Genomic DNA, 25862 nt, shown 5'->3' on the forward strand with positions numbered 1-25862 from the left:
TACACCAGCAAATTATATTGATTTAAGTGCATTGGGGAGTGTCTGGTGATGCCATTCCTTGGGCAGAATAGCTTCTTCCTTCCCTGGCCACCCCTTTTCTGCTAGAGGCAAGCAGGGAAAGGAAAATTCTTTTGTATGAGCAATAGTCCATCAATTGTAGAGGAATTCCTTAGAAGCACAAGACGGATTATTATACATTCATCAATTAGCTAAATGTATCTTTGTTTATTGAAAGGAAATTTTGGTTTTGGCTACTGTACAATGGAATGCAAGTGGCACAAACACAGACACTTTGTGTGAATGCAGGTGTGCAAATAAATGGTTGCATTCTGCTTTTCTACAAAGAATACAGATTTTGTAGCTTTACAAAGGCTTCATAAATTGTAATGTATATACACATATTCTCAAATAAGGCAGGGTTAGGAAAGCTTGTACACATATACACAAGAATACAGGTTTTCAGATGGGGAGCAGGTTCTGAAAAATTATTCAGAACAGTGGGACACCACAGTATTAAACAATGGCTGCCAGTGAATGATTCCCTTATAGACCTAACCAATGACAGCACAGCCATAAATGTGAGAGAGAGATGATTAATTGTAGTCTACGCACTGCCATCATTTTACCATACTTTTGGATTTATGGTTTGTGAGTTTATAGTTAGTGGGGCTAAAAATACAAAAAAAAAAAATGTAGTGTGTAGGTTAACTTCTGAACATGATGGGATGAAAATGTGATACGCACATACACACACACCACAAACACCAACCTTTTACTAAAATTAAGCCAATTGGTATGGGTGAGTTTGTATAATTAATACACACACACACCTATTTCACTAGCATGGTCCAAGCAGCAAAAAAAAAAAATCTACTAAAGTAAGGGATGGCCATTCAGTCATCTTACATTATAATCAATGCTCCAGTGTCCAAACTCTTTCTGTCAAGGAAACATCTTTAGTAAATATATCAAAGATAAATAACTCTTTCCCCCCTCTCAATCTGGTTTTAATTATTTCAAGAAGACCAACAACACAGCAAGGATATTTCAAAACAGGGAATTTCCTCGTATCTTCAGCATCCCAGTTCAAATGTTATGGGGAAAAAATGACTCCTGTGAATCAATTTCTGTTATTTCTTTACATAATTTCCAATGAAATATATGAGATTATATCATTCCTCTGGTATATCTTGCATTAAAGCTGTAAAATGTCATTGAAATGAAGATCATCCATTGGGTTCAAATTCTTGCATTTGGGCAGTATATATCACTATTTCTTAAATCCATATTCCAGATGAAGGAAAATACACATCTTATTCCTATAGTTGTTCCCTTTTTTCCCATTCATAGCACAAAAAGGTATATAACTTTATATGGAGAACCTCCAGCATTTGTTCAAAATCCATATGCACAGATGAGCTCATCAACATCCCAAAGGTTTAATTATCTGAAGTTTATTTTTCCCTAAAAAACACTCTTTTAAAGGTATCTAAATTCTACAAAGGTACTTGGCCAATGCAGAGCCAGGGTTGCATTTAACATGCATTTAAGTGGTGGAGAAAGACTACTTTACTAGGTTCCAAAGCTATTCAAATCAATGCCAGGCTATCTTTAGTACCATGCTTTGTGGACATTGTGTAATGGATGGCAAGCCAAGGTGATGCTTTCTGGGCTTCAGTTAGTAATTGCAGTAGACTAAGTTCGCTTCTTGAACTCTGACAGCTTCTCATACTCCAAAGAGAGCTTTGTAATTTAGATGAGAGTGTACTTTGATGCTCTGACAATGAATTGAAGTAGATGAATACTGGATGGGACCACATGGTCCTCAGAGAAGATGCTACAATCTTATGCATCTTCGAAAGTACTTGCCGTTTCAGTGAGCTGAGCTACAGAATACTAGATGGTCCTCCTGAATGGAAATGGTCATTTCATCTGCTCTTCCATGGCCCAACTAAAAGCAAAGGATTCGAAAATGATGCTGGAACCAAGTTTAAAAGCTGACCAAAAAGTGGGACGGGAAGGAGCTGTGGAAAGAAATCATAGAATAGCATCTATTGACCAGGAAAAAACTATCGATTTTTTTCCCACAGGTTATATTACATGTGAGAGCATGAATGGACTGAGGACCCTGGCACACTAGCCTCAAGCAAGACCTACCTACCTCTCTCGCTATATACTGCATATTTATAGGTATGTATAGAAGTGATCGCATGCATTGGTGTCAAAAGGAACAGTACACAACCCAGGGGAAATGCTCTCCCCTGCGCTCCTCAGGTTTCCTATTTTTTCCGAGCTAGAATGGCTACTCCTATGATCACAGCTATGGCAGCTACTGCTGCCCCCCCAAAGATGAGCAGGGGCTTGATGTTCTCAAAGTTGCTGCTCCCTGGCGACTCCTCTGCACTGCTCCCTTTATGCTCGGAGTTGGCAGGATGGGTGGTGGCTTCAGGCCCCTCAGCTGTGGGCACTGCGGTAGGTTTCAGGTTGCTATGGTCATTCAGCATGGCTGCCTCGCTGGTTGCTGTGGCACCCTTTTTTGCAGGGGCAGGGACAGCAGGAGTTGGCTGCTCCTTAGGAGCTTCCTTCTTATCCGCACTTGCCGCAGGCCCAGAATGAGGCTTCTCAGGCTTTGCTGAGCCAGCAGTCTTGCTATCAGTCTTGTTTCCACTTCGGGTGCTTTCTTTAGACTCCATTCTGCTCATGAGAGTGGCAAAGGTGGATATCGCCTAAACTCAGCTCAACCAAAGCAGAGGGAGGTGAAGGCGGCTGTTGAGATGGCTCTCTCCAGTTGGCCCTTCTTGCCAGCCCAAAAGGAAGACCTGCCTCTCACTTCTGGGTCTTGGGAAAGCTGTGGCTCTGCCTCTCCAAAAGTTGTCTTGCTCAAATGATATCCTGCCTGAACATAGTACAAATCCTGCAAGATGAAGCAGAAACACCCCGGTCAGAATATAATTCCCATATAGAGTATCATTCTTCACACCATGCACTTGGACACTACTTTCCATTTTTAATTTCTGTTTGTACTATAGTATTTTTATGCTATGCACCTGTATGGCGGTTTGGCTGCAGTTACAACAAACTGGGTCATGCGCCAGCATTTTTTCCCATTAACAGCATTATGTCTTTGGACAAGTTTCGCTCTTCTCTTTCAAGCCCTGGGCCATAATTGGAGCCTTCTATTTCAGTCTCCTGCATCATGGTTTCAAGAATCCCTGCTGACAACTCAGTGATCAATCCACAAGGTTTCCAAAATCTTTATACTGCTAGTATCAGATCAGGAATCTGAATCTAATAAAATGTGGATAATCACTTCACACAGATAGTTATTGTGAATTTGTACGACAAACAGCACAATCCTTAAATGTGAAACTCCCCATGCTAGCTGGGTTTATTAAAAAGCCTACATTTAAGTTTCCTCATACAGAAGCTCTTCACAGGGCTCTGAAACAGGGAAAGCTCATGAGGACATAATAATGCAAATTGTTTACAGTATACAGTACTCCTGATTCATAAGCATGTCAGTTCATATGCCAGCCTTCCTTAACCTGGGGTATCTTCAGTTGCATAGATTTCAGCTTCCAAAATTCTCAGCAATCACCATGTTGACTGGGAATTCTGGAAGTAGATGTTCATATATCTGGGAGGGAAATGAGACTGGGGAAGGTTTTGTATATCATCCTTTTTATTTTTATTATTAAATATATACCCCACCTTTCTTTGGACATCTTATGTGAAGACCCTGCTCTCTGGAGAAGTCTATAATGCTGGGAAAGGTGGAAAGAAAGAGAAGAGGATGACCAGCACAAGGGGGATGGACTCAGTTACAGCAATGATGGGTGCACTGTTGGAAGACCTAAGGACCAGGTTGGGGACAGATCACCTGGAGAAAATCTATTTGTGTGGTCACTATGAGCTAACACATAGATAGCATATTATCAGTCAATCACTCCACCTTTCTATTTGTATAATATGCAATATAAGCACACGGATTTTCAGCAGATGAACTAGCTGATATGGTGTGTATATTCCTTTGTATCTCTTGGCTCCTTCTGCATAAGCTCATTTCCTTCTGATCTGCTGAGTCTCCAGTAAGCAGTAAAACCAGGATATGGCCATTTTCAATGCATACTCTAGCAAGCTCTTTTAATGTGCTGCACATCATTATTTGTTTAACAAACTAGAGTCTGTCTTGCAGAAGAGGAAAGTAATGATGGTTTCTTAGAGTAATACCTAGTTTTCCTGCCTTTTTCAATTGCTTTGCTTTCACAACTCTGAGAACTGGGTTGCAATAAGGAAGGGTTGGTTTTTTATTGTTTTTACTGGTTTCATTGTTTCTATAAATTAGATATTAAAATTCAGATATTTTAAATAGAAAAATAGTGCAAATGCAATATAGAGAGCTTTGATGATTGTTTAGAAAATGCACTATGTTCCTATGGCCAAAAAGTTACAGACTGGATAAAACTGCAAAGCCTAAGGAGCCTGCTTCAAAGCATACTTACAGTCCATTTTTCTGTTTCAGCCATCTGGGTTTTGTTTATAATGGGTTTGGAATAGGCTGTATTTACTTTAAAAACCAAATGTATAAAAGCCATGACTTAATACCAAAGACTCATTAGAAGGACAAGATTCACCCAGGTAGAACTAGAGAAACCTTAAGCTTGGTCCACTAATATATGGATCAAGTTATCTTATGATGACTGTAGAAATAATTCCTTACACATTCAGATAAATGTTTGTGAATACTATTCACACACACCAATTCTTAAGCACCACTGAAAAGCATCAGATTAGTTCATGCATTCAGCTGCATGTGATGAACAGATAATGGTACATATTAATGAGTGCTGTAGAGTAAACAACCCCAAATCTATAAGCTGAGCATGTCTCTGGGGCACCAATGTGTCAATCATCACAAAGCAAAGTGCCAGCATCACTTGCTCACCAGTAACTATCCTAAACGAATCCAATGCTCGGTAAACCCTTCCTATGGAACTATGTTGGAATATGATCTAAATTGTACAAAGGCTGTTTTTCCAAATAAATAGCCTACTTTTCCCTGTACTGGACAAAGGATTAAACTAAACAGTTTCTATTTTGTACCAGCATCAACCCACTTCTCTCTGCATTTTCTTAGTTTTGGAAGAAGTAGAGCTGGTATCTGGAATGGGTTTTTAATTATGGAACAAAACTCTCCCCCCCCCAATATGACTCCTACTCCGATCAATCTTTTTCCATGTTTCAGATCTGCTTTTTTATCCATGCTTTTTCTTCATAGGTTCAGCATCCTGTGCTGATGAGAGAACACACAAAACATGGATTACGAAGCCAGCCTTTCCCACTTTCCTTTTATTTAGTATTCTGCAGTAATACTCACTTTTGCCAAATTACTGGGTTCTGTTAGCCTTTCTGCATAAAGGAGGAAGCAGAGCTTACAAAATGGATAATTAAAAAGAAAAAAAAATAAAACAAACCCAGCGGAATGCTACCTTCAGGGTGAAGACTATTTTTAAAAGATCTGTACAGCCAAAAGCAGCAGACAGCTAACAGGCACAGGACATATCAGAGAAGAAGAGAAAAGTGGATAAAGCAGTCCTGTTCAGCACAGGGAAGAGTCATTCTTCCCTGCTTTTCACAGAATCAAGTCGTTGAACCTACTCAATTCCAGCTTTTTTTTTTTTATGGGAGTGTTATTCTGCATTCAGTGGGCTTGAGCTCTCCCAAATGACTCAAATCATCATCCCATTCCCATTCTCAGAAATTCCTCTTTCCCCAAGAAAAATAGAAATGAAGCATATTCACTTTTTTTCTTGACCGCACTGTTGAAACACATCTACCCTGCAACAAATGGATGAGTCACTCTACTTTTCTTATAAAGAGTTATCTTTATAAATAAAATTTTCTTCTACAAGTACCACCCTCTGTGTCCAACACTTATTATTTCCTCCCTAAAAGATACCAGATTAAGAACAGGGATATACATTGTTCCACACAACTACTTTCAGGATTCCTGGTCAGCCTGTATTTTGATATCTAATTCAAGTTGCTTCAAATTCCTACTTTTGACCAGGGCAGTCTATCAGGCATGACTCCTTGACACTGAAGTAGGCGAGCAGCGTAGGAACTTTGGATTGCACTAATTTTAGGATTTGTTTCAGATTCAGTTCAATTTGATTCAATTCAAATCAAAGGATATTATAATATTCAATATCTGATACAGCACTGGAAAACTGTTTCCTTTGATTAGAAAGTCTCAGTCACTCAGTTCATCCTGCTCCATCATCTTGGTATTCATAGGCAAAGTAAAGCTCAAAGTAGTTTCTTTCTTTCTTTTGCAACTATAGCTAGGATTACTTATCACATTCAGTCATGATTTCTACCCATGGCTTGTTGAATAAGCCACAGTGGGTAAATTCACAGTTAAGCCATAAACCATGGTTTACAAGGCACAGAAGGTGGGTTTACACATTATCTTAAGACAAATCCAAACAAACTGTATGATAGTTTAGAATAAAGTTGAACCCACTCACTGATTAGGTCAGCTGTCCCCAATCTGCTCGTCTTCAGGGCTAAGATTTCGGTACCCAGAACAACAATCAAAGGTGCTGTGGGGATTTTAGTGTTAATCAAGGAAATTAAATTTACCAGTCTTATATGTACAATTGCTTGTATAAGCACTTCACCTGATAGTCCAACCACCTCCCATGTTTTTATTCTAAAATTCAGAAACCAGAGGGTAATAACTTTATTGGGATTTTTTAAAATGTCATAGAAGACTATGTAGGTTTTCAGCTTCTCTAGAACTCTTCATCAAGAAAAATGGCAAAGAAATGGGATGCATTCTTCCTGATGAAGAAGATAACTTTATATATTTATTATTAGGCTTACTATAGCTGAACTGCAAAATTGATCCACCTAGTGGTCATCTGGAATGTTGCAAACCTGATATGGCAGAGTTGCTAACTGGCTTTGTGTCCTCAAGAATTTTCTCTCTCTGAAGATTAGATATGACCTGATGTCAACAACCTGCAGCACTAACTAGACATTCAATTTACCATCTCCATCTTCAGGATGATGCTGAGCTGAAGGCTTCATGGTTTACACATTTGGCTTTGGGGGCCTTCTCTCTTGTGCTCTGCTTTTTCTTTTTTTGACATTTTACTTAATGAAAAGTTCTGGAGAATTCAAAAACTTTTACATGCTTGGTATCAATCAAGTTATTCCCCCTCCCTGCTCAGTCAACATGTGTCATGTTCACTGTTTCAATGTGCACTGTACATCGTAACGTTTCACACACCATGGTGCTGACACGCGTTTCTGTTTGGGAGGGAGCTGCTGTGAAACCTTGTCCCAAGCTCTCTATCTATGTTCATTACAATGGAATGTGTTTAGGTTATGTGCTCTGCTCAAGGACTTTTCCCGCGGACCATCAGAAGCTGTTAGGAGCACCTGGGATTGTGAGCTTGGGAGGATTCTACGGGGGGAGGGATCTCATTTGCACCAAGGGTTTTTAGTTTGCATTTGGTGCGCTTTTATCATTCTCAGCTTTCTTTGTGATCCTGCATACTATTCTTTAATAAATCAGATACCTTTATGAACCTGTTCATGAGTCTGATGGTGTTTTAGGATAGGCAATCATTACATAAAGCTGAGAATCAAAACAAAAGTTATATCATTAGCTCCTACCAAGAAAAATTCTTGTGAGGGAAAATAGTTAACGATGGCCGAGCCAACGGGTAAGAGCGAAGAACTGAACCTCACCCCGGAACCCTCGGGTTTCAGGCAGGATCCAAGTTCCAGCCCTGCGGCGGAGGAGTCCGACGATGGGAGAGAACCAGAGCCGCCGTCACCCAACAAATCACCCGCAGAGTCGATTGCTTGGGAGGCAGTGAGAGACTTGCATCGGTTCCCGCTGACCCCAGATGTAGAGTTTACCACGGTGTCAACGGGGAGACAGCCTAACACGCGCGGGGGGGGGGGAGGAATCTCAAACCCCTGAAAGGCTAAGAGTGGTAGAGGCAAAATTAGAATCGATGGAGTACATGCTAAGAACCTTGTATCTAGCATGGGGGGGGGGGCAGCCAAGGCGCGAAGGAGATTCCAGCTCCACGCAATCATCCCCCATTCCCCCGCCCGGACTGCCGGCGGAGCAGGGACGAAGACAGCCCCGGGATGAATCCCAACCCCACAGAGTTCAACCACCAGTGCCCCCACCCCGTGGAGGGAGAAATGTGGTAACCGGGGCCACAACCACTCAAGCGGCAGCTGATTCAGCTCCAACAGGAGTGGGGGTGAAAGACTTTTCCATTAAGTTTGATGGGGATCCAACCAGATTATCTTTCTTCCTCACTAACGCTAAAAGTTACATGAAGCAGTTTGGACCATGCTTCCCTTCTGAAGAGGCTAAAATAACTGCCATTGCCACCAAGTTGAAGGGACGAGCGGCTGACTGGTATGTTCAATTAAGTGAGGCTGACTCCCCTGAGCTTCAGCACTTTGAAGACTTCATGGGGGCATTAAAGCTGCATTTTGAGGATCCTCTAGCCAGGGCAAGAGCTAAAAAGGCGTTGAAGGATTTTACCGAGGGGCAACTGTCTGTAGCTGATTACGCCCTGGAATTTAGGGCTTTAGCGGGGAAAATCCCCAACTGGTTGCAGTCAACCTTAATAGAACAGTTTAAAGAGGGGCTCAACCGGGACGTCCTGCGGTGGGCATTGGGTAGAGACAACCCAGAAACACTGCATGAATGGATCTGGCTGGCTGGCAAGGCTGAGCACGCCCAGCAGACCTTCATGCAAGCCACACGACCTGAAAAACAACCAGCCACCATGAGGGGACCCCGAAGTACTGTGACTGCTGCCCGGTCAGGCTATAGAGCCTGGGAAGAGGAGAGAGATCAGCGCTATGCAAGGGGTCAGTGCCTTCGATGCGGAAAGGAAGGGCATTGAGCAACTGATTGCCCCAAAGCCAAGACTACAGCGTGAGCGGGCAAGCTGCCAGCCAAATCGCCACCCCGCTCGCGGAGGATGACAGCAGCAAAGGGAGCAGCCTACGCTGAGGAAGTAGCCTACTTTTCGGGAGAGGCTGAAGATGACTCTAAGGAGCCGGCGGGAAACGCCAGCGACCTGCCATGAAGGGCGCCTGCGGGCAGGTGGAGGGGGATGGGCGTGAGGATGCTATGGTGAGTGCTGACTGTCCCACTTTAGCAGTAAAAGTGAAATTGGGTTCCCGCACAAAGACTACAGAAGTCTGGGCTTTGGTTGACTCTGGGTGCTCCAGGTGTCTGATTCACCCTGATCTGGCTGCTTTGGACCTGCCTCACTATCCCCTCCAGCAGCCTCCAATCTTCACACAGTTAGATGGTTCAACGGCAGGGGGGGGGGGCAGCAACCCATTTCACTGGAACTGTCGCGATGCAAATGGGCAGCCACTGTGAGTCTCTAAAATTTGTAGTGGTACCTGTTGGCAATCCCCTGGTAATTCTGGGGATTCCCTGGTTGACCTATCAAAGCCCATATATAACTGGGAACACAGAACTGTGACTTTTAAGGATGGGTTTTACCAAGCCCCTACAGCGGAGAGAGCTTCACGTGCAGGGGTTGGAAGGGCTGCAATTGCCACACCGCACCTTAGTTTGGCACATTTAGAAGGCTTGCCCGATCGATACCAAGCCTTTGCAGACGCATTTGGGGAAATGGAAGCAGATCAGCTACCCCTCCATCAAAAGACTGACTGTGCAATAGAGTTGGTTCCCAACGCTCAATTGCCCAAGTCGAAAATTTATCCAATGACTCAGAAAGAGCTTGAGGCATTGCGGGACTTTATTGACAAAAATCTGTCAAGGGGGTTTATTGAACCTGCAAATTCCCCAGTTGGGGCCCCTGTGCTTTTCTGGGAAAAGAAGGATGGCACGCTTAGACTTTGTACGGACTATCGGGGGTTAAATTCCGTCTCGGTCTGCAACAAATATCCTCTGCCTCTAATGAAAGACATGTTAGCCCATTTGTCCAAGGGCAAGATTTTTTCCAAGCTCGACCTTCATGAAGCCTATTTTCACATCCGCATACGAGAGGGAGACGAATGGAAAACTGCTTTCAATTGCCCATTGGGTTCATTTCAGTACAAAGTCCTCCCTTTTGGGTTAGCAGGGGCGCCCGGAGTCTTCATGCAATTGATTAATGAAGTGTTACATGATCATTTGTTTAAAGGGGTCCTGGTTTATTTAGACGATGTTCTCATTTACACTGAAACCGAGGAGGAACACGAACGCCTCCTCAAACAGGTGTTAAGTAAGCTTAGAGATGCCAAACTCTATGCCAAGCTTTCCAAATGTGAATTTCACAAAACCCAACTTGACTATCTAGGCTATAGGGTGTCTGACAAGGGCATTGGAATGGACCCTGCAAAAATTCAGGAGATTCTAAGTTGGGAACATCCTCACACCCGGAGGCAATTGCAAAGTTTCCTTGGGTTCAGTAATTACTATCACCAACTTATCCAGGGGTTCGCTGAGATTGCTTTGCCCCTCACTGATTTACTCTGTACCAAGGGCTTGGGGGAGACACGCAAAGTAAAAAACCCTGGGGCAGTGCTGAATTGGACACCTGAATGCCAGGCAGCATTCAAAAAGTTAAAAACCCTCTTCACTGCTGAGCCTATTCTACAGCACCCCGATCCTGAACGCCCCTTTGTGGTCCAAGTTGATGCTTCTGACTCCTCAGTTGGGGCTATATTGTTACAGAGAGATTCTGAAAATCACTTAAAACCCTGCACTTATCTGTCCAGAAAATTTTCTGAAACCGAACGCCGGTGGCATGTTTGGGAAAAGGAGGCTTTTGCTGTAAAAGCTGCTTTGAAAGCCTGGCATCACCTCCTGGAAGGCGCTAAATGCCCTTTCGAAGTTTGGACCAATCACAGGAATTTGGAAGCCCTCCACACACCCCGGCGTCTTAGTCCTAAACAAATTCGCTGGGCTCAATTTTTCAGTCGCTTTGACTTCCAGTTAAAATTTATTCCGGGAAAGAAAAACTTTCTAGCCGATGCTTTGTCACGTTTGCCTCAAGACTCTGACCACGTGACAGATATAGTTGGGACAGTTCTCACTGAACTACAACTAGGCTTGGTTGCCATCACCCGGAGCCAGACCTGTGCACAGGCAACCCAGCCCCCAGCCCCGTCTGGGAGGTGGAAAATGCAAGTTCCTTGTCAGTTACAAAAAGACTTTCTCCAGGCACTAAAATCTGACAGTTGGTTGCTGCTAGCTAATAGAGACAATGTTTCTTTTGAAAACGGCCTGGCGTGGGTGCAGCACCGCCTTTATGTGCCTGAAACTTTGAGGGCTGATGTTCTGCAGCGTTCCCATGATGATAAACTTGCTGGACACTTTGGTTTTGTCAAAATCTTGCATCTGGTTCGCCGTCAATTTTGGTGGCCAGCCTTAAGCGTGATGTAAAGGACTATGTTGCTTCCTGTCCTGTTTGTGCCATGTCAAAGCAAAAAGGGGGTAAACCACAGGGGCTTCTGCAGCCAGTGGCCAGCCCATCCCATCCCTGGGAGGAGATTTCTATGGATTTTATTGTGGACCTGCCTCCCAGTCAGAAGAAAACTGTAATTTGGGTTGTAAAGGATTTTTTTCCCAAACAAGCCCATTTCATTCCATGTGCGTCCATCCTGTCGGCCCCGCAATTGGCCCGCCTATTTCTCATCCACATCTACCGTCTCCATGGTAGCCCCTCCCGTTTGGTCAGCGACCGTGGGACACAGTTTACTTCCCAGTTTTGGAAATCATTTTTAAAATTGATTGGCACCAAACAGGCGTTGTCCACATCATCGCATCCTGAGACTGACGGATCTACGGAGATTTTGAACTCTACCCTTGAACAATTCCTTAGAGCATACATAAATTACCATCAGGACAATTGGGTTGACTTGTTGCCCTTTGCTGAGGTGGCTTACAACAACGCTGTCCATCAGAGCACTGGACAGACCCCTTTTCGTGTGGTTTCTGGGCATGACTTTGTTCCCATCCCTGAGCTGCCACAAACTCCTCCCCAATCTTGTTCTGCCTCTGACTGGGCTGTTCAGCTGGCTGACTCCTGGCCAGTGATTCAGCAAGCTTTGGCTGATGCCCAGGCTGCTTACAAGTTCCAAGCCGATAAATGCTGTTCTGTGCAACATGATTTCAAAATTGGGGATCAGGTTTATCTTTCTAACAAATTCATAAAGTCCCCACAGCCCTCGAAAAAGCTTGCTCCCAAATTCATTGGTCCTTTCCCTATTGTTGGTCTTATCAATCCGGTTACTGTTAAGTTGGACTTGCCTCACAATTTGAAACACTTGCACCCTGTTTTCCATTGCAGCCTGCTCAAGCCTGTTCACCAGTCTTCCCACTGGCATCCCCAACCTCCTGCTCCAATCATGACTGACGGGCAACAACACTTTGAAGTCAAGGAGGTCGTTGATTCCCGCAAGCTTCGAGGCACCCTCCAGTACCTGATCCGCTGGAAACACTTTCCTCATCCTGAATGGGTGCCCGCTCGCCACGTTAATGCTCCTGCTTTAGTTAACCGTTTCCACTTAGCTTACCCTTTGAAGCCTTCGGCTTAGACTTTTCTTTCTTTTGGGGGGGCAGTACGTCATGTTCACTGTTTCAACGTGCACTGTACATCGTAACGTTTTACATGCCATGGCGCTGACGCGCGTTTCTGTTTGGGAGGGAGCTGCTGTGAAACCTTGTCCCAAGCTCTCTATCTATGTTCATTTCGATGGAATGTGTTTGGGTTATGTGCTCTGCTCAAGGACTTTTCCCGCGGACCATCAGAAGCCGTTAGGAGCACCTGGGATTGTGAGCCTGGGAAGATTCTACGGGGGGAGGGAACTCATTTGCACCGAGGGTTTTTAGTTTGCATTTGGCGCGCTTTTATCATTCTCAGCTTTCTTTGTGATCCTGCATACTATTCTTTAATAAATCAGATACCTTTATGAACCTGTTCATGAGTCTGATGGTGTTTTAGGATAGGCAATCATTACAACATGGCTATAACTGTTCTTTATGTGTGCCTATTTTATTGTTTCCTTTAACTGCATTCCTGACTCGCCTTCTTTTCCACTCCTTTTGTTATAAATAAATATGTATTGTACTGTTAAATATAGTGATATGTGTATAAAAGCATTGCTAAAAATCTTTTTCAGGAAATACAGTCAAGTACCTGTATAAGAAATGTTAGTACTTCTTGACTAAAATAATTCACTGCATTTAAATTACATTAAATTTCATTAAATAAAGTAGCTGACAATGGAATCAGAATAAAGGACATTGCATGTTATTTATTTATTTTCTATCCCACCTTTATTATTTTTATAAATAACTCAAGGCAGCGAATGTACCTAATACTCCCCTCTCCTATTTTCCCCACAACAACCCTGTGAGGTGAGTTGGGCTGAGAGGGGGAGACTGGCCCAAGGTCCCCCAGCCGGCTCTCATGCCTAAGGCAGGACTAGAACTCAGACTCCTGGTTTCTAGCCCAGAACCTTAACCACTAGACCAAACTGGCTCCCTGTTAGGACAAATATCACCAGAAATAATCCAGCAGAAATGTATAGCTCAAGAGCCAAAACATCAAAGGGATTATTCTGTACAAAAGTTCTACAGTTCTTGCAGCGAGGGAACAAGAGATGTTTGTGATACAAATGACATCATCATGATTTGTACTGGATGCCTCTCCATGCAGCCCTGCAGACACAGGCCTGGTTCACACATGGTACTAAGCCATGGCCTGTTTAATTTTCTTTTGTTGAACAAGTTGCAACTGCAGCTGTATGTTCTTGCAACATACTAAGCCAAAACCAAACCAACCACATTCTGGGCTCAGCATATTTGAACCAGATTCCCGTTTGGGCTAGGGTCAAAAAGTATAGTCCTGCATTAACAGAGACCACTGGGTAAACCTGCTAGTGGAAAAGTGTGCTTACATCTTTTGATCGATTTGTTGATTGACTGATTATGTGACATCAAGTCAGCCACAGAAGACCGGTGATGCCTCCCTTGCCTCCGTGCCGCATATGACTTATTACATGTTTTAAAAGTAATTTAGTTATAAAAATTGGAAGGTGACATGCTTCAAACCAACGTAAGGGCCAGCCTTCAGCATCTTCTTTATTTCCCAGAATTTCTCTGGAGCCCAAATGGGCCCTATCAACTTCATTAGGAAATAAAAATGTTGTGGTGTGCAGGCTAGTGCTTTGTGCTGGAGGTGTGTCTACCTGCCTTGGAAAAGAACAAAGGTAAGCAGAATAACTAAGAGTGTCCCAAGGGGAGAGGACAAGAAGTGATGTCAGGTCATGTTCTGGTAAATTGGTGCTTTGTAACTGGCTGTAGTCCCCATGAAAACCCATGTCGTGAATAGGCCGTCCCTCCCACCCTCCTTTTCGCCACAGCATCTCTAATGCATCTATAGCATTCCACATGTATCTAATAGCCTCCAAACGTTAGGGCATTTTGCTTACATGAAGTGTGGTCTTAGCTTTCAGTTCAAATTCAGGAAGGCTCAAGTACCTATCCAGACAAGGTCTGAAATGTGAAAAGCACAACCTCTTCATTCTCCAATGATGCCATTGATTCAAATGTATACAGTGGCTATTTTCACACAACACAGCTGACCCAGTTTCCCTGATGAACAGACTCACTTCTCTGGCCAAGTTGGTGGGGGAAGAGTCATTTTCTAAATCCCCCCAGCCCTCATAGGGCTGTCATTTCCATTTATCCCCCATCTACCAGAGGAATTTTTAAAAACTAGAGGGTCAGATGTGATTAATGCAATTGCTGATGGATTTATAGAGCATTTACCCATACCCTCCCCGTTTTTGCCCTTTTTCACTCCTGCTCACGTAGCTGTGAAGGATTTATATATGTAAATAGAGATCGAATTCCTAGAGAAGCTTTGCAAGTCACTGAGGACAATTTGGAGCTAAAGCTAATACCTCTGGAGTAAATGTTTATACAAGATACTTATTTCCCACCCCCCACCCTCCATTATCCAATTAAGTGTGTGATGTGAACAGGACCTGAGAGCATTGTTGCTGAGGATCACACATAATCTATATGTACATCTGTCCTTATATTGGAAACAGTTCATATACCAAAGTTATATAACAAGTGATCGTATATAGTTGTGCAGCACCTGGAGAAATATCCTTGCAAACACATTTTGTTGGTGCTTATGAGACATAGCAAGCAACATGGATCCATAGTTTTGTGATCATGTATTTGTAACTCAGTTTCTCAAACCACCAGTCTCTCCCTCTCCCAACTCCAGCTCCTCAGAGGATCCCCCCTCCTTTGGAATTGTGACACCGTCCAAAGTCAAATATTAGCAATTGTTTCTCCAAGCTGCAGCCTCCTCACAAGACGGAGAGCTGGCCCTCTAAACTTGACCAAACATGCCGAAAATCACGCTGTACTAGCCCAGTGGAGGTCACCTGAACACCTTCTACCCAATCTGACAGTGAGAGAATAAGGTTCTTTTCCTTAATTATGCCACTCATTGGCTCTGCAGGGTACGTTTAAATAATCAGAAAAATCACATGCTTCCCATTTGTCTTTCCCAGAAGTGATTACCCAGCAAGCATACCCCTTCATGTTGCCCACAGCGTAATTCTTCACATATGGAAAACTGGCATGCCAAGGGGAAGCATCAAGTCTTGATAGCCCCTCAAGGAGCTATTTTTCAGTGATCTGGAGATGGAACCCACAGGGCATCAAAGGCAGACATGCAAAATCATTCTTACCTGTGACCAAGAAAAAAGATACTGCTTGAGTTCATTAATTCATAAACTAATGCTCTGTTCCACCAAAGGATGGGGCACATCATTTATGAAATGCAAAAGGAAATTGCCAAAGAGCAACACAGTTTGGATTCAGACATTATGCTAAGCCAAAACTAAATAATGTAAGTTACAAGATAGCTTAGCAGAATGTGTAAATTTGTCCATTTTGATCTGTAAATCATAGTTATGGTTTCATATCAAATATATCCTGGCAATTAAGACTTAAACTTATAAACCAATGTTGAAACATGTGTGGTTTCCCTCCATACACACGTGAGCTGCATTCACTACCAAACCTATAAGATGCCCCCTCCCATGCATATGAACTACTTAAAGCGTACTTGTGATTAAAGCAAGCTGAATTGACCCTGAGTGGCAACAGGGGGACGAATCAGTCAGGGACCTGTGGCCCAGTAAACCAAATTGTTTATATTTACTGACATATCTCAAAGATAGTATAGCTAGCATGCTGACCTAGTAGGAAGGGATAAATAATGAGAAGGCCATCCAGATCGGTTTATCTAAAACATTCCAATGTCATGCTGTAATTTACACTGTGTCTGCCTTTTTCTTTGTCCTGTCTTTGAAAAGTAGTAGGCCAAAGGTATATAAGCTCCGGTTCTGCTTTTGCCCAGGGCTGCCCAGCAAGCTGCCAATTGTTCGCATGCCTAATAAAATTACGTTGTACCTTCAAAATGATTTGGTTGCTTTAGGTGGGCCAAGTTTTGGCCACAGCACATGGTTGAATTTGAAGTGTGAACCTAGGCACTACCTCACTGACTTTGAGAAAGGGGACATAAAAATTATGGCATGGTACCAAACTGGCAGAAAGGGGAAGTCAAGCCTCTTTGGGTGTTATTACAACCCACAACACAGAAACTCCACTGAAATGGTTAGTGCACAGCAAGAAAGTGAGGCCAAGAGGAAGATCACTGGCACATTTGACAAACAGAGTTGAGGTCAAGGAAAGTTTCAGATGAAAATATTGCATAAGTAAGTGTACAGATTCACAGTGGCCCCAGACTTTGCTCTGTCTTTATCAATCTAGAGGGTTTTTTTTCCTTCATTCTCTAACCCATTATTGGAACTCTTGCCTCTGACAGAGGAGAAGTAGCAAGTTTATTTTGCAGACCAAAATCTTTCTAAAGCTCTATGCTTAATATGGCCCCGGAGTTCCAAGAAAGACATAAACATGCACACACACACCCTATCAAACTTGGAAATGGTGCTTAAATGTTTGACATATAAATTTTAATCTTAATGCACCACTGTCTTAAGTTCAACTCAGAAATAATTTTTCAAAAGTAAAGAGATACATATGGATCCTGGGCAAATCACCAGCCATCTTGCCCCAGCAAGAGGACACCCCATTAACCATTTCCCAAGCACATGCCCACAAGCCTCCATTTGCATCCTGTTTCAGGCTCCTCCCCAGCTGGGGCAGCCAGAGGACAGCTGAATGTGCCCGGTTCTGGAGGTGGTGTTTTCCCTAATATCCCACTTCAAGATGCTGCATACAAGCAATGTAGGTACGGTGGGTTAATGTGCATCACAGACATGGCCTGAAACAACATGCTTTGTGCTTCCAATCTTGTGGCTCCAATCATTTTCTATGGGATCATCCCTTTCACTCTGGGTCCTGACTTCGTTGCTCACTCCTCAGTCCTCTTTTGGCTGCAAGGGACACCGGAGACCAGAACTTCAGCTTCCACAGTCACTTTTTTTTTTCATGGGCTAGTCAACCGGTTGACCTAGGTCAGTGTTTCTCAACCTTGGTAACTTTAAGATGTGTGGACTTCAACCCCCAGAATTCCCCAGCCAGAAATACTGACCTAGATAATGCAAAGCCTTGACATTGACCAACCTAAGTTCTGGCAGGGAATTCCTTCCCAGAGGCCACTGCTCCTAGGAAAGCCTTGGCTCCTGGCTTCCTCTTCTCATGTTATGCTCTCAGGATGATTATAGCTCCCACAGCTCAATCCCTTTCTCCAACACCAGCTTTTCACTGGCACTTCTCCACTGGCTGATAACCATTTCATGGCAGCTGCAAGTTACTAAAAAGCTGTATTTTGTTACTACCTTGACCAGTTAACCAGTTACCACCTTGACCATAGTTTCAAGGATGACTGAAACAAATGAACAAACAAAAAGTTAATGTGATCCTTACTGCACAGAGGTAAAGAAAAAAAAATGCACCATGTGGCAGCATTGTGCATGCCAACTGGATGTGCCTTTTGATGTGTCATTGGGCAGAGCTGGGATTTCAGCCAAGGGAACCATCACTCATGGCTTTAAATGTTGCACTAAACCAGTATGGACAGCTGCACAGCACACACTTGTCCCAGGTGCACAGTGAGGGCTTGCTGTGGGGGCAGCAAGAGATAGGGTGGCATGATTTCCTCCTAGCTCCTGGATGGGAGGGGAGCAGAGCAAAGCAGCTGTATGAACGTGGCCCTAGTGGGATGAGGTGGTTCTTGGTACTAGTGAACTAAAGTAATAAAAATCATGCCTGGGTCTGTTTACACAGCAGCCTTCCCTAACCTGATATGTAGGTTCAGGTATGTGGGATTTCACTCCCACTGACTTCGGTGAGCATGGCCAGTCCATAGAAAGGACACCAGGTTGAAGAAGGCTGATCTAAGTTCTGGCTGAATTCACTTATTGTGCTAAGCTGTAATACTGCTGGTTTGATTTTGGCCTAGTGTGCCACTGAACCCAGCTGTCATGACTTACAAATGATGAATTTACGATATAAGAAACTTGTGCAAATTCAGCCTATTATGATTTTGCGGCCATCCTGTTTCTTAGTCACCAAACAGCTGAGAAATACCGTTCAACAGATGGAAGCTGAATGTTGTTGGTCCCCATTTTCATATCCTTCCCTCGGCTGCATATATTTCATCTAGCCATTTTACCACCAAGAGCTCAGATACACAGAAATCTTTCTCAAGGTTCAATCTTTGGCTCATAAGATTAATTTTCTTGGCAACTGGAGCCACTACACATTAAATATTACAATTCATAATTCCTTAATTTATGAAGAACAGGATATGTAATAAACAGCACCCAATAAGACTGTGCTTGGTAAGAGAAACAAGATGCTTGAATGCCAATACCCTCTTATATTCCTTCTTAGCTACAAGGGGAAGAGCAAAGAAGAACTATACTGTACCGAGTGGCAGTAGAGGAGCACAAGATTCGAGTGGGCTTTTATGGTTCTGATCACCACTGAGTTGCATTGCTTGCAACAAGGTGCTTTGCACAACCCATTTAAGTTATCTCATGCTACTCTTTGGGGTTAATGTTTAACTATCTCCCAAACATTGCATATAGAGAGGCACAGTTTAACAGCAGAAAGCTTCTGTTAACGTTGCGAAAAAGTTGGGCTATCATGGCTTAGTTTAGAATTCTATTAGCTACAATACTGCTATTCTATTTTGGGGGAGAGGGGGTTGATACAAGCCATGACTTGTGCATGGGTGTTCCTTTTTTTTGTCAAATGCAGATTCAGAGCACCACAAAGAATGAACAAAACCTTCAGTGTCGTGACACAAGACTGAGCAGTGATTCTAAAGAGAGTGATAGCTTTTTTTTTTTTTTGCTCATCTATATTTCTAGTGACTAGCTCGTTCTGTTTCCATCTGATTGGATTCCAAGCAATGCAGTGGCCCAGATGTCACCAGCAATTCCTCTGTTTGCTCTGTTGAGTGAAAGCAAAGATTGGACAGGACTTCACAAGATGTCTTCCACAGGCACCAGTCCAAAGCTACTGTGTCGCACTGGAAATTCAAGAAGCCACTGCAGAGAAAGATCCTGACTCAGCTTGAAGCAACGACCTTTAACAAATAATAGCATACAACCCAGTGGGAGGGCCTGGATTCAACAGTCTTCTCCTGCCCATTCCCCTGTGCAAACTGAGAGGGGAAACTGTGCATCTCTAAGCTACTTAGCACCAGATGCTTTCCATGATGGATGATTTATACTCAAATGATCAAGGAACAAAAGAAAAAAGAAGAGAGCAAAATTGTCTTCCTGTTTCAGTGAGCTTTCAGTCAACGATCTGGCCAAAAGAACTGACTACTGCTGAGCTCTGAAGCTTGCCAGAGATGGCAGTGGCAGAATGCCAGGAGGGTGGGTGGTGGTAAAGGAAAGCAGCTGCCAAAAAATGCCCGGCTTCTATATGAGTCTTGACATTTCTATGCCACACCTATAGCAAGGAGCTTTCAAAGCATCCTCCAGATGTGAGGACATGTTCTAATTAGCTAATCATGATGAAGGCCTCCATAGAAACCAGCTGATTTCAATCCATGTATTTCCTTAACCACTCCAAAACCACCACCCATGAGAGCTGAAAAAAGGTGAACAGTCCAATCTCTTGGTCCCTGTGTAAAATAAATTATAATGTTGAAGGCAAATTACAGTCATGGAAAAGAATAATCTAGTTCCTTATTTACGTAATTATGAAATAAGGCTGTCCAATGGAACATGCAAAAACAGTCATGAGAGAATTAGATATACCCCCACAAAAAGATTAAAAATCAACAGAAAACCAGTGTTCTTCTCTGTACACCGAATAAAAGCAACTTCACTCCACTTCATTTTTTTTCACTGATCCGGGTTGCACTTAATTTTTTTTTCATTGATCTGGGTTGTGGATCTGTGATGAAACTGTTTTCTTGAGTGCACCGGGTAAGTATACAGTCTGGAAACCAAGAGGAGCATCCAGTGCATTATACTGCGATTATAATTCAATTCAAACAAAACCCAGTCCTTCCAAAGAAAGCATCTGTAGCAGAAATCTTAGACATGTTGTGCATGTTGCTATGGTTTGTCAAACTGTAGCCAACTCCTCTTCAGCAAAGGATCGTTACCTTGTCGTGGTGCTGGAGCTTGAGCACCTCAATGATGCCATGAGCTAAACCGTGAAGGGCCACCCAAGACGGGAAGGTCATGACAGAGAGGTCAGACTAAATGCGATCCCTGGGGAAGGTAATGGCAACCCACCTCAGTATTCTTGCCGTGAAAACTAAATGGATCAGTACAACCAGAGATATGTCGGTATACCATCGGAAGATGAGACCCCCAGGTCGGAAGATGGTCAAAATGCTACTGGGGAGGAACAGAGGATGAGCTCAACTAGCCCCAGACGTGATGACGCAGCTAGCTCAAAGCCGAAAGGACGGCTAGCGGCCGACGGTGCTGGTGGTGAACGGCGAATCCGATGTTCTAAGGATCAACACACCATCGGAACCTGGAATGTAAGATCTATGAGCCAGGGCAAATTGGATGTGGTTATTGGTGAGATGTCAAGATTAAAGATAGACATTCTGGGCGTCAGTGAACTGAAATGGACTGGAATGGGCCACTTCACATCAAATGACCACCAGATCTACTACTGCGGACAAGAGGACCACAGAAGAAATGGAGTAGCCTTCATAATTAATAGTAAAGTGGCTAAAGCAGTGCTTGGATACAACCCAAAAAATGATAGAATGATCTCAATTCGAATTCAGGGCAAGCCATCTAACATCACAGTGATCCAAATATACGCCCCAACCACAAATGCTGAAGAAGCTGAAGTAGAGCAGTTCTATGAGGATCTGCAGCACCTACTGGACAACACGCCTAAAAGAGATGTTATTTTCATCACAGGAGACTGGAATGCTAAGGTGGGCAGTCAAATGACACCTCGAATTACAGGTAAGTATGGCCTGGGAGAACAAAACGAAGCAGGACACAGGCTGATAGAATTTTGCCAAGACAATTCACTCTGCATAACAAACACTCTCTTCCAACAACCTAAGAGACGGCTTTATACATGGACTTCACCAGATGGACAACACCGAAATCAGATTGATTACATCCTTTGCAGCCAAAGGTGGCGGACATCTGTACAGTCGGTAAAAACAAGGCCTGGAGCTGACTGTAGTTCAGATCACGAACTTCTTCTTGCACAATTTAGGATCAGACTAAAGAGATTAGGGAAGACCCACAGATCAGCTAGATATGAGCTCACTAATATTCCTAAGGAATATGCAGTGGAGGTGAAGAATAGATTTAAGGGACTGGACTTAGTAGATAGGGTCCCGGAAGAACTCTGGACAGAAGTTGGCAGCATTGTTCAGGAGGCGGCAACAAAATACATCCCAAAGAAAGAGAAAACCAAGAAGGCAAAATGGCTGTCTGCTGAGACACTAGAAGTAGCCCAAGAAAGAAGGAAAGCAAAAGGCAACAGTGATAGGGGGAGATATGCCCAATTAAATGCAAAATTCCAGAGGTTAGCCAGAAGAGATAAGGAATTATTTTTTAAACAAGCAATGTGCGGAAGTGGAAGAAGACAATAGAATAGGAAGGACAAGAGACCTCTTCCAGAAAATTAGAAACATTGGAGGTAAATTCCAGGCAAAAATGGGCATGATCAAAAACAAAGATGGCAAGGACCTAACAGAAGAAGAAGAGATCAAGAAAAGGTGGCAAGAATATACAGAAAACCTGTATAGGAAGGATAACAATATCGGGGATAGCTTTGACAGTGTGGTCGGTGAGCTAGAGCCAGACATCCTGAAGAGTGAGGTTGAGTGGGCCTTAAGAAGCATTGCTAATAACAAGGCAACAGGAGACGACGGCATCCCAGCTGAACTGTTCAAAATCTTGCAAGATGATGCTGTCAAGGTAATGCATGCTATATGCCAGCAAATTTGGAAAACACAAGAATGGCCATCAGACTGGAAAAAATCAACTTATATCCCCATACCAAAAAAGGGAAACACTAAAGAATGTTCAAACTATCGAACAGTGGCACTCATTTCACATGCCAGTAAGGTAATGCTCAAGATCCTGCAAGGTAGACTTCAGCAGTTCATGGAGCGAGAATTGCCAGACGTACAAGCTGGGTTTAGAAAAGGCAGAGGAACTAGAGACCAAATTGCCAATATCCGCTGGATAATGGAAAAAGCCAGGGAGTTTCAGAAAAACATCTATTTCTGTTTTATTGACTATTCTAAAGCCTTTGACTGTGTGGACCATAACAAATTGTGGCAAGTTCTTAGTGGTATGGGGATACCAAGTCATCTTGTCTGCCTCCTGAAGAATCTGTATAACGACCAAGTAGCAACAGTAAGAACAGACCACGGAACAACAGACTGGTTTAAGATTGGGAAAGGAGTACGGCAGGGCTGTATACTCTCACCCTACCTATTCAACTTGTATGCAGAACACATCATGCGACAAGCTGGCCTTGAGGAATCCAAGGCTGGAGTTAAAATCTCTGGAAGAAACATTAACAATCTCAGATATGCAGATGATACCACTTTGATGGCTGAAAGTGAAGAGGAACTGAGGAGCCTTATGATGAAGGTGAAAGAAGAAAGTGCAAAAGCTGGTTTGCAGCTAAACCTCAAAAAAACCAAGATTATGGCAACTAGCTTGATTGATAACTGGCAAATAGAGGGAGAAAATGTAGAAGCAGTGAAAGACTTTGTATTCCTAGGTGCAAAGATTACTGCAGATGCTGACTGCAGTCAGGAAATCAGAAGACGCTTAATCCTTGGAAGAAGAGCAATGACCAATCTTGATAAAATAGTTAAGAGCAGAGACATCACACTGACAACAAAGGCCCGCATAGTTAAAGCAATGGTGTTCCCTGTAGTAACATATGGCTGCGAGAGCTGGACCATAAGGAAGGCTGAGCGAAGGAAGATCGATGCTTTTGAACTGTGGTGTTGGAGGAAAATTCTGAGAGTGCCTTGGACTGCAAGAAGATCAAACCAGTCCATCCTCCAGGAAATAAAGCCAGACTGCTCACTTGAGGGAATGATATTAAAGGCAAAACTGAAATACTTTGGCCACATAATGAGAAGACAGGACACCCTGGAGAAGATGCTGATGCTAGGGAGAGTGGAAGGCAAAAGGAAGAGAGGCCGACCAAGGGCAAGATGGATGGATGATATTCTAGAGGTGACGGACTCGTCCCTGGGGGAGCTGGGGGTGTTGACGACCGACAGGAAGCTCTGGCGTGGGCTGGTCCATGAAGTCACGAAGAGTCGGAAGCGACTAAACGAATAAACAACAAAGCCAACTCCTGGGGAGTCTATGGATAAGAACGCTCTAAGAGCATAGATTTCTCAACATCCCCAACATTTAGTCATAAACAAAACTACAGCAGTTGTGCTTTGCAAATTTTTTATTTATTTGCTTATTTATTTTATTACTGATATTTTTATGCAACTCTGCTCTAAACAGCTCTGAGCACTGCTGTTTGGCCTTCTTAGGCAGGCTAGAAAAAACATCCACTCCTTGTCTGAAGGATGAAAAGAAAGCTAAGCTTTTCTGGATCCCAAATCCAGAAATATGATATTGAATTCACTTTTTTCCTCTGGAACTTAAAGCAGCACAGGAGTGATCAAGGCAGAAGTGGATTTCCAGCATTATACAGATGCTACTTAGTTCTGTATGAATTCAACAGCTAGCTAGTAAATTCATTTTTAGAAAACAGCAAAGGACAACTATTTCTTAGTCATTATGTTCTTTCCTACTTTTTATAAACTCAGCTGTAAATCTGAAAAACGCTATGATACAGTAAGTGCCATTCTTTTCTAGTAGAAAGTGTGTGTGTATCTGTATGTAGGTGGGGAAAGAACACAATCCATAGATTAAAATTCTAAATGAATATGATACTTTTGACTGGATGCAAGTCATTATATTTTCTGTATAAACCAGCATTCAGGCTGGCACCACATCAAACGGCAGAAAATAAAAAACCTCAAACACAACAAAATTGCAGCAAAATGCAATATAAGATTAACCAGATTGCTCATTAAAGATTGAAAAGAATTGTTATATGCTGAGACAGAGCTTTATTGCAAAAGGTGCCTTTTTTTTCCTTTAAAGATGTCCCAATTTTCTCCCCTCTCCCCTCCTGGTTTAATTTAAACTAAGCATAGCTATATTTCTGGACTATGACAGTATGCTTTAGTTGGCCTTCTATTTCTTGGGACTGGATGGTAACATTTTCCCCAGGAAAAAGTAATACAAACTGAAATATTTCTGAGCACTCAGGGAAACCATTATGCAGAATACTCGTAGCTGCAAATGGCTAAAGCAAAAGGCACATGATACTGTTCAGCCATTTAAGCCTGAGGTTAGGATGTTCGACTTCAGCTTCTCTGCCTGCTCACACCCACAATCTGACCTTCAAGAGAGACAGCAGGGCACAGCAACCAGCAGCACAACCTTCATTTTAATGCACTCAGGTGCCAGGATTGGGTTAATGGCACCTAGAAGGCTGATGCTCCTGCTCTAATAAAAATGCTTTTGTCGCAGCAGGAGCAGTCAAATGACCTCCAGTATTCAGAGAAGGGATAGCATAGATAGGCCACAAACATCCAGACCACCACTAGAGAACAGCCTTTGCTAGAGAAGAAGAAGACTCTAATTATTTACTGCCATCTAACGGTCGTCCTGAGATTTGCAGCCAGATCTGTTCCCCACGTTAGAGCCTCACCACCTTTCACAAACACCGCCGGAGGACTCCCAATCCCGATTCTCCTCCCGCTGTACATTTAAAATATATTTCCCACACTTTGGAGTCGTATCGCGTTCGAGAAAAGCAAGAGGAAAACCCATCCATACCTTCACTCCCACCTTCGGCTGCTGATGTCACACCTTGAAAGCCAGATGCTCCGCAGAAAGGAGGAACGGATGAACAGGAGAGGGCGGTGGGATCGACTGGGAGTTTCCCACAATCCCTCGCTGCAGGTCTTTGCCAAACCAAGGAGCCGGAGAGAGGCGGGGAAAGGGTGGAGCGGAGGGAAGGGCTAAACGCGGGGCTAAAAAGTAGATGAGGTAACGTTGGTTTGGCTCCCGGGTTGTCTCAGCTGAAATGCATGCAGAGAAAGCAGCGTTAGAGCTAATTGCCACCAGGGTGAGAAGTGCCTGCTTAAGGACCGTCCGGTGATGGGTGCGTTTACTTGCAAAGATTGGAAAAGGGCGGCTAACTAGCCAGAGTTTGATCTTGGAGGCAGGGGGTGGGGTGGGTT

The 25862-nt window shown here is 43.3% G+C and overlaps 1 protein-coding gene across 2 annotated transcripts; it reads right to left on the reverse strand.

Annotated features, from left to right (window-relative positions):
• Window positions 1-205: 205 nt before the first annotated feature.
• CEND1 (cell cycle exit and neuronal differentiation 1) lies at window positions 206-25596 on the reverse strand. 2 transcript variants are annotated; one of them, XM_063289316.1, is made up of 2 exons: window positions 25456-25596; window positions 206-2914 (listed from the first exon to the last, which is right to left on the reverse strand). In XM_063289316.1, exon 2 carries the CDS (start codon window positions 2700-2702, stop codon window positions 2280-2282), a length of 423 nt encoding a protein of 140 aa, XP_063145386.1. In that variant the 5' UTR covers window positions 2703-2914; window positions 25456-25596; the 3' UTR covers window positions 206-2279. The 2 variants fall into 2 exon arrangements, with proteins under 2 accessions (XP_063145386.1, XP_063145387.1); XM_063289317.1 differs by lacking the exon at window positions 25456-25596 and adding an exon at window positions 6646-6713.
• Between the last annotated feature and the right edge of the window lie 266 nt (window positions 25597-25862).

Source organism: Candoia aspera, chromosome 1, assembly GCF_035149785.1.
Source record: "Candoia aspera isolate rCanAsp1 chromosome 1, rCanAsp1.hap2, whole genome shotgun sequence".
NCBI classification, from domain to species: Eukaryota; Metazoa; Chordata; class Lepidosauria; order Squamata; family Boidae; genus Candoia; species Candoia aspera.

Coding starts and splice junctions, on each gene's coding strand:
- CEND1 (XM_063289316.1), bottom strand. CDS start 2,702: ATGAGCAGAATGGAGTCTAAAGAAAGCACCCGAAGTGGAAACAAGACT.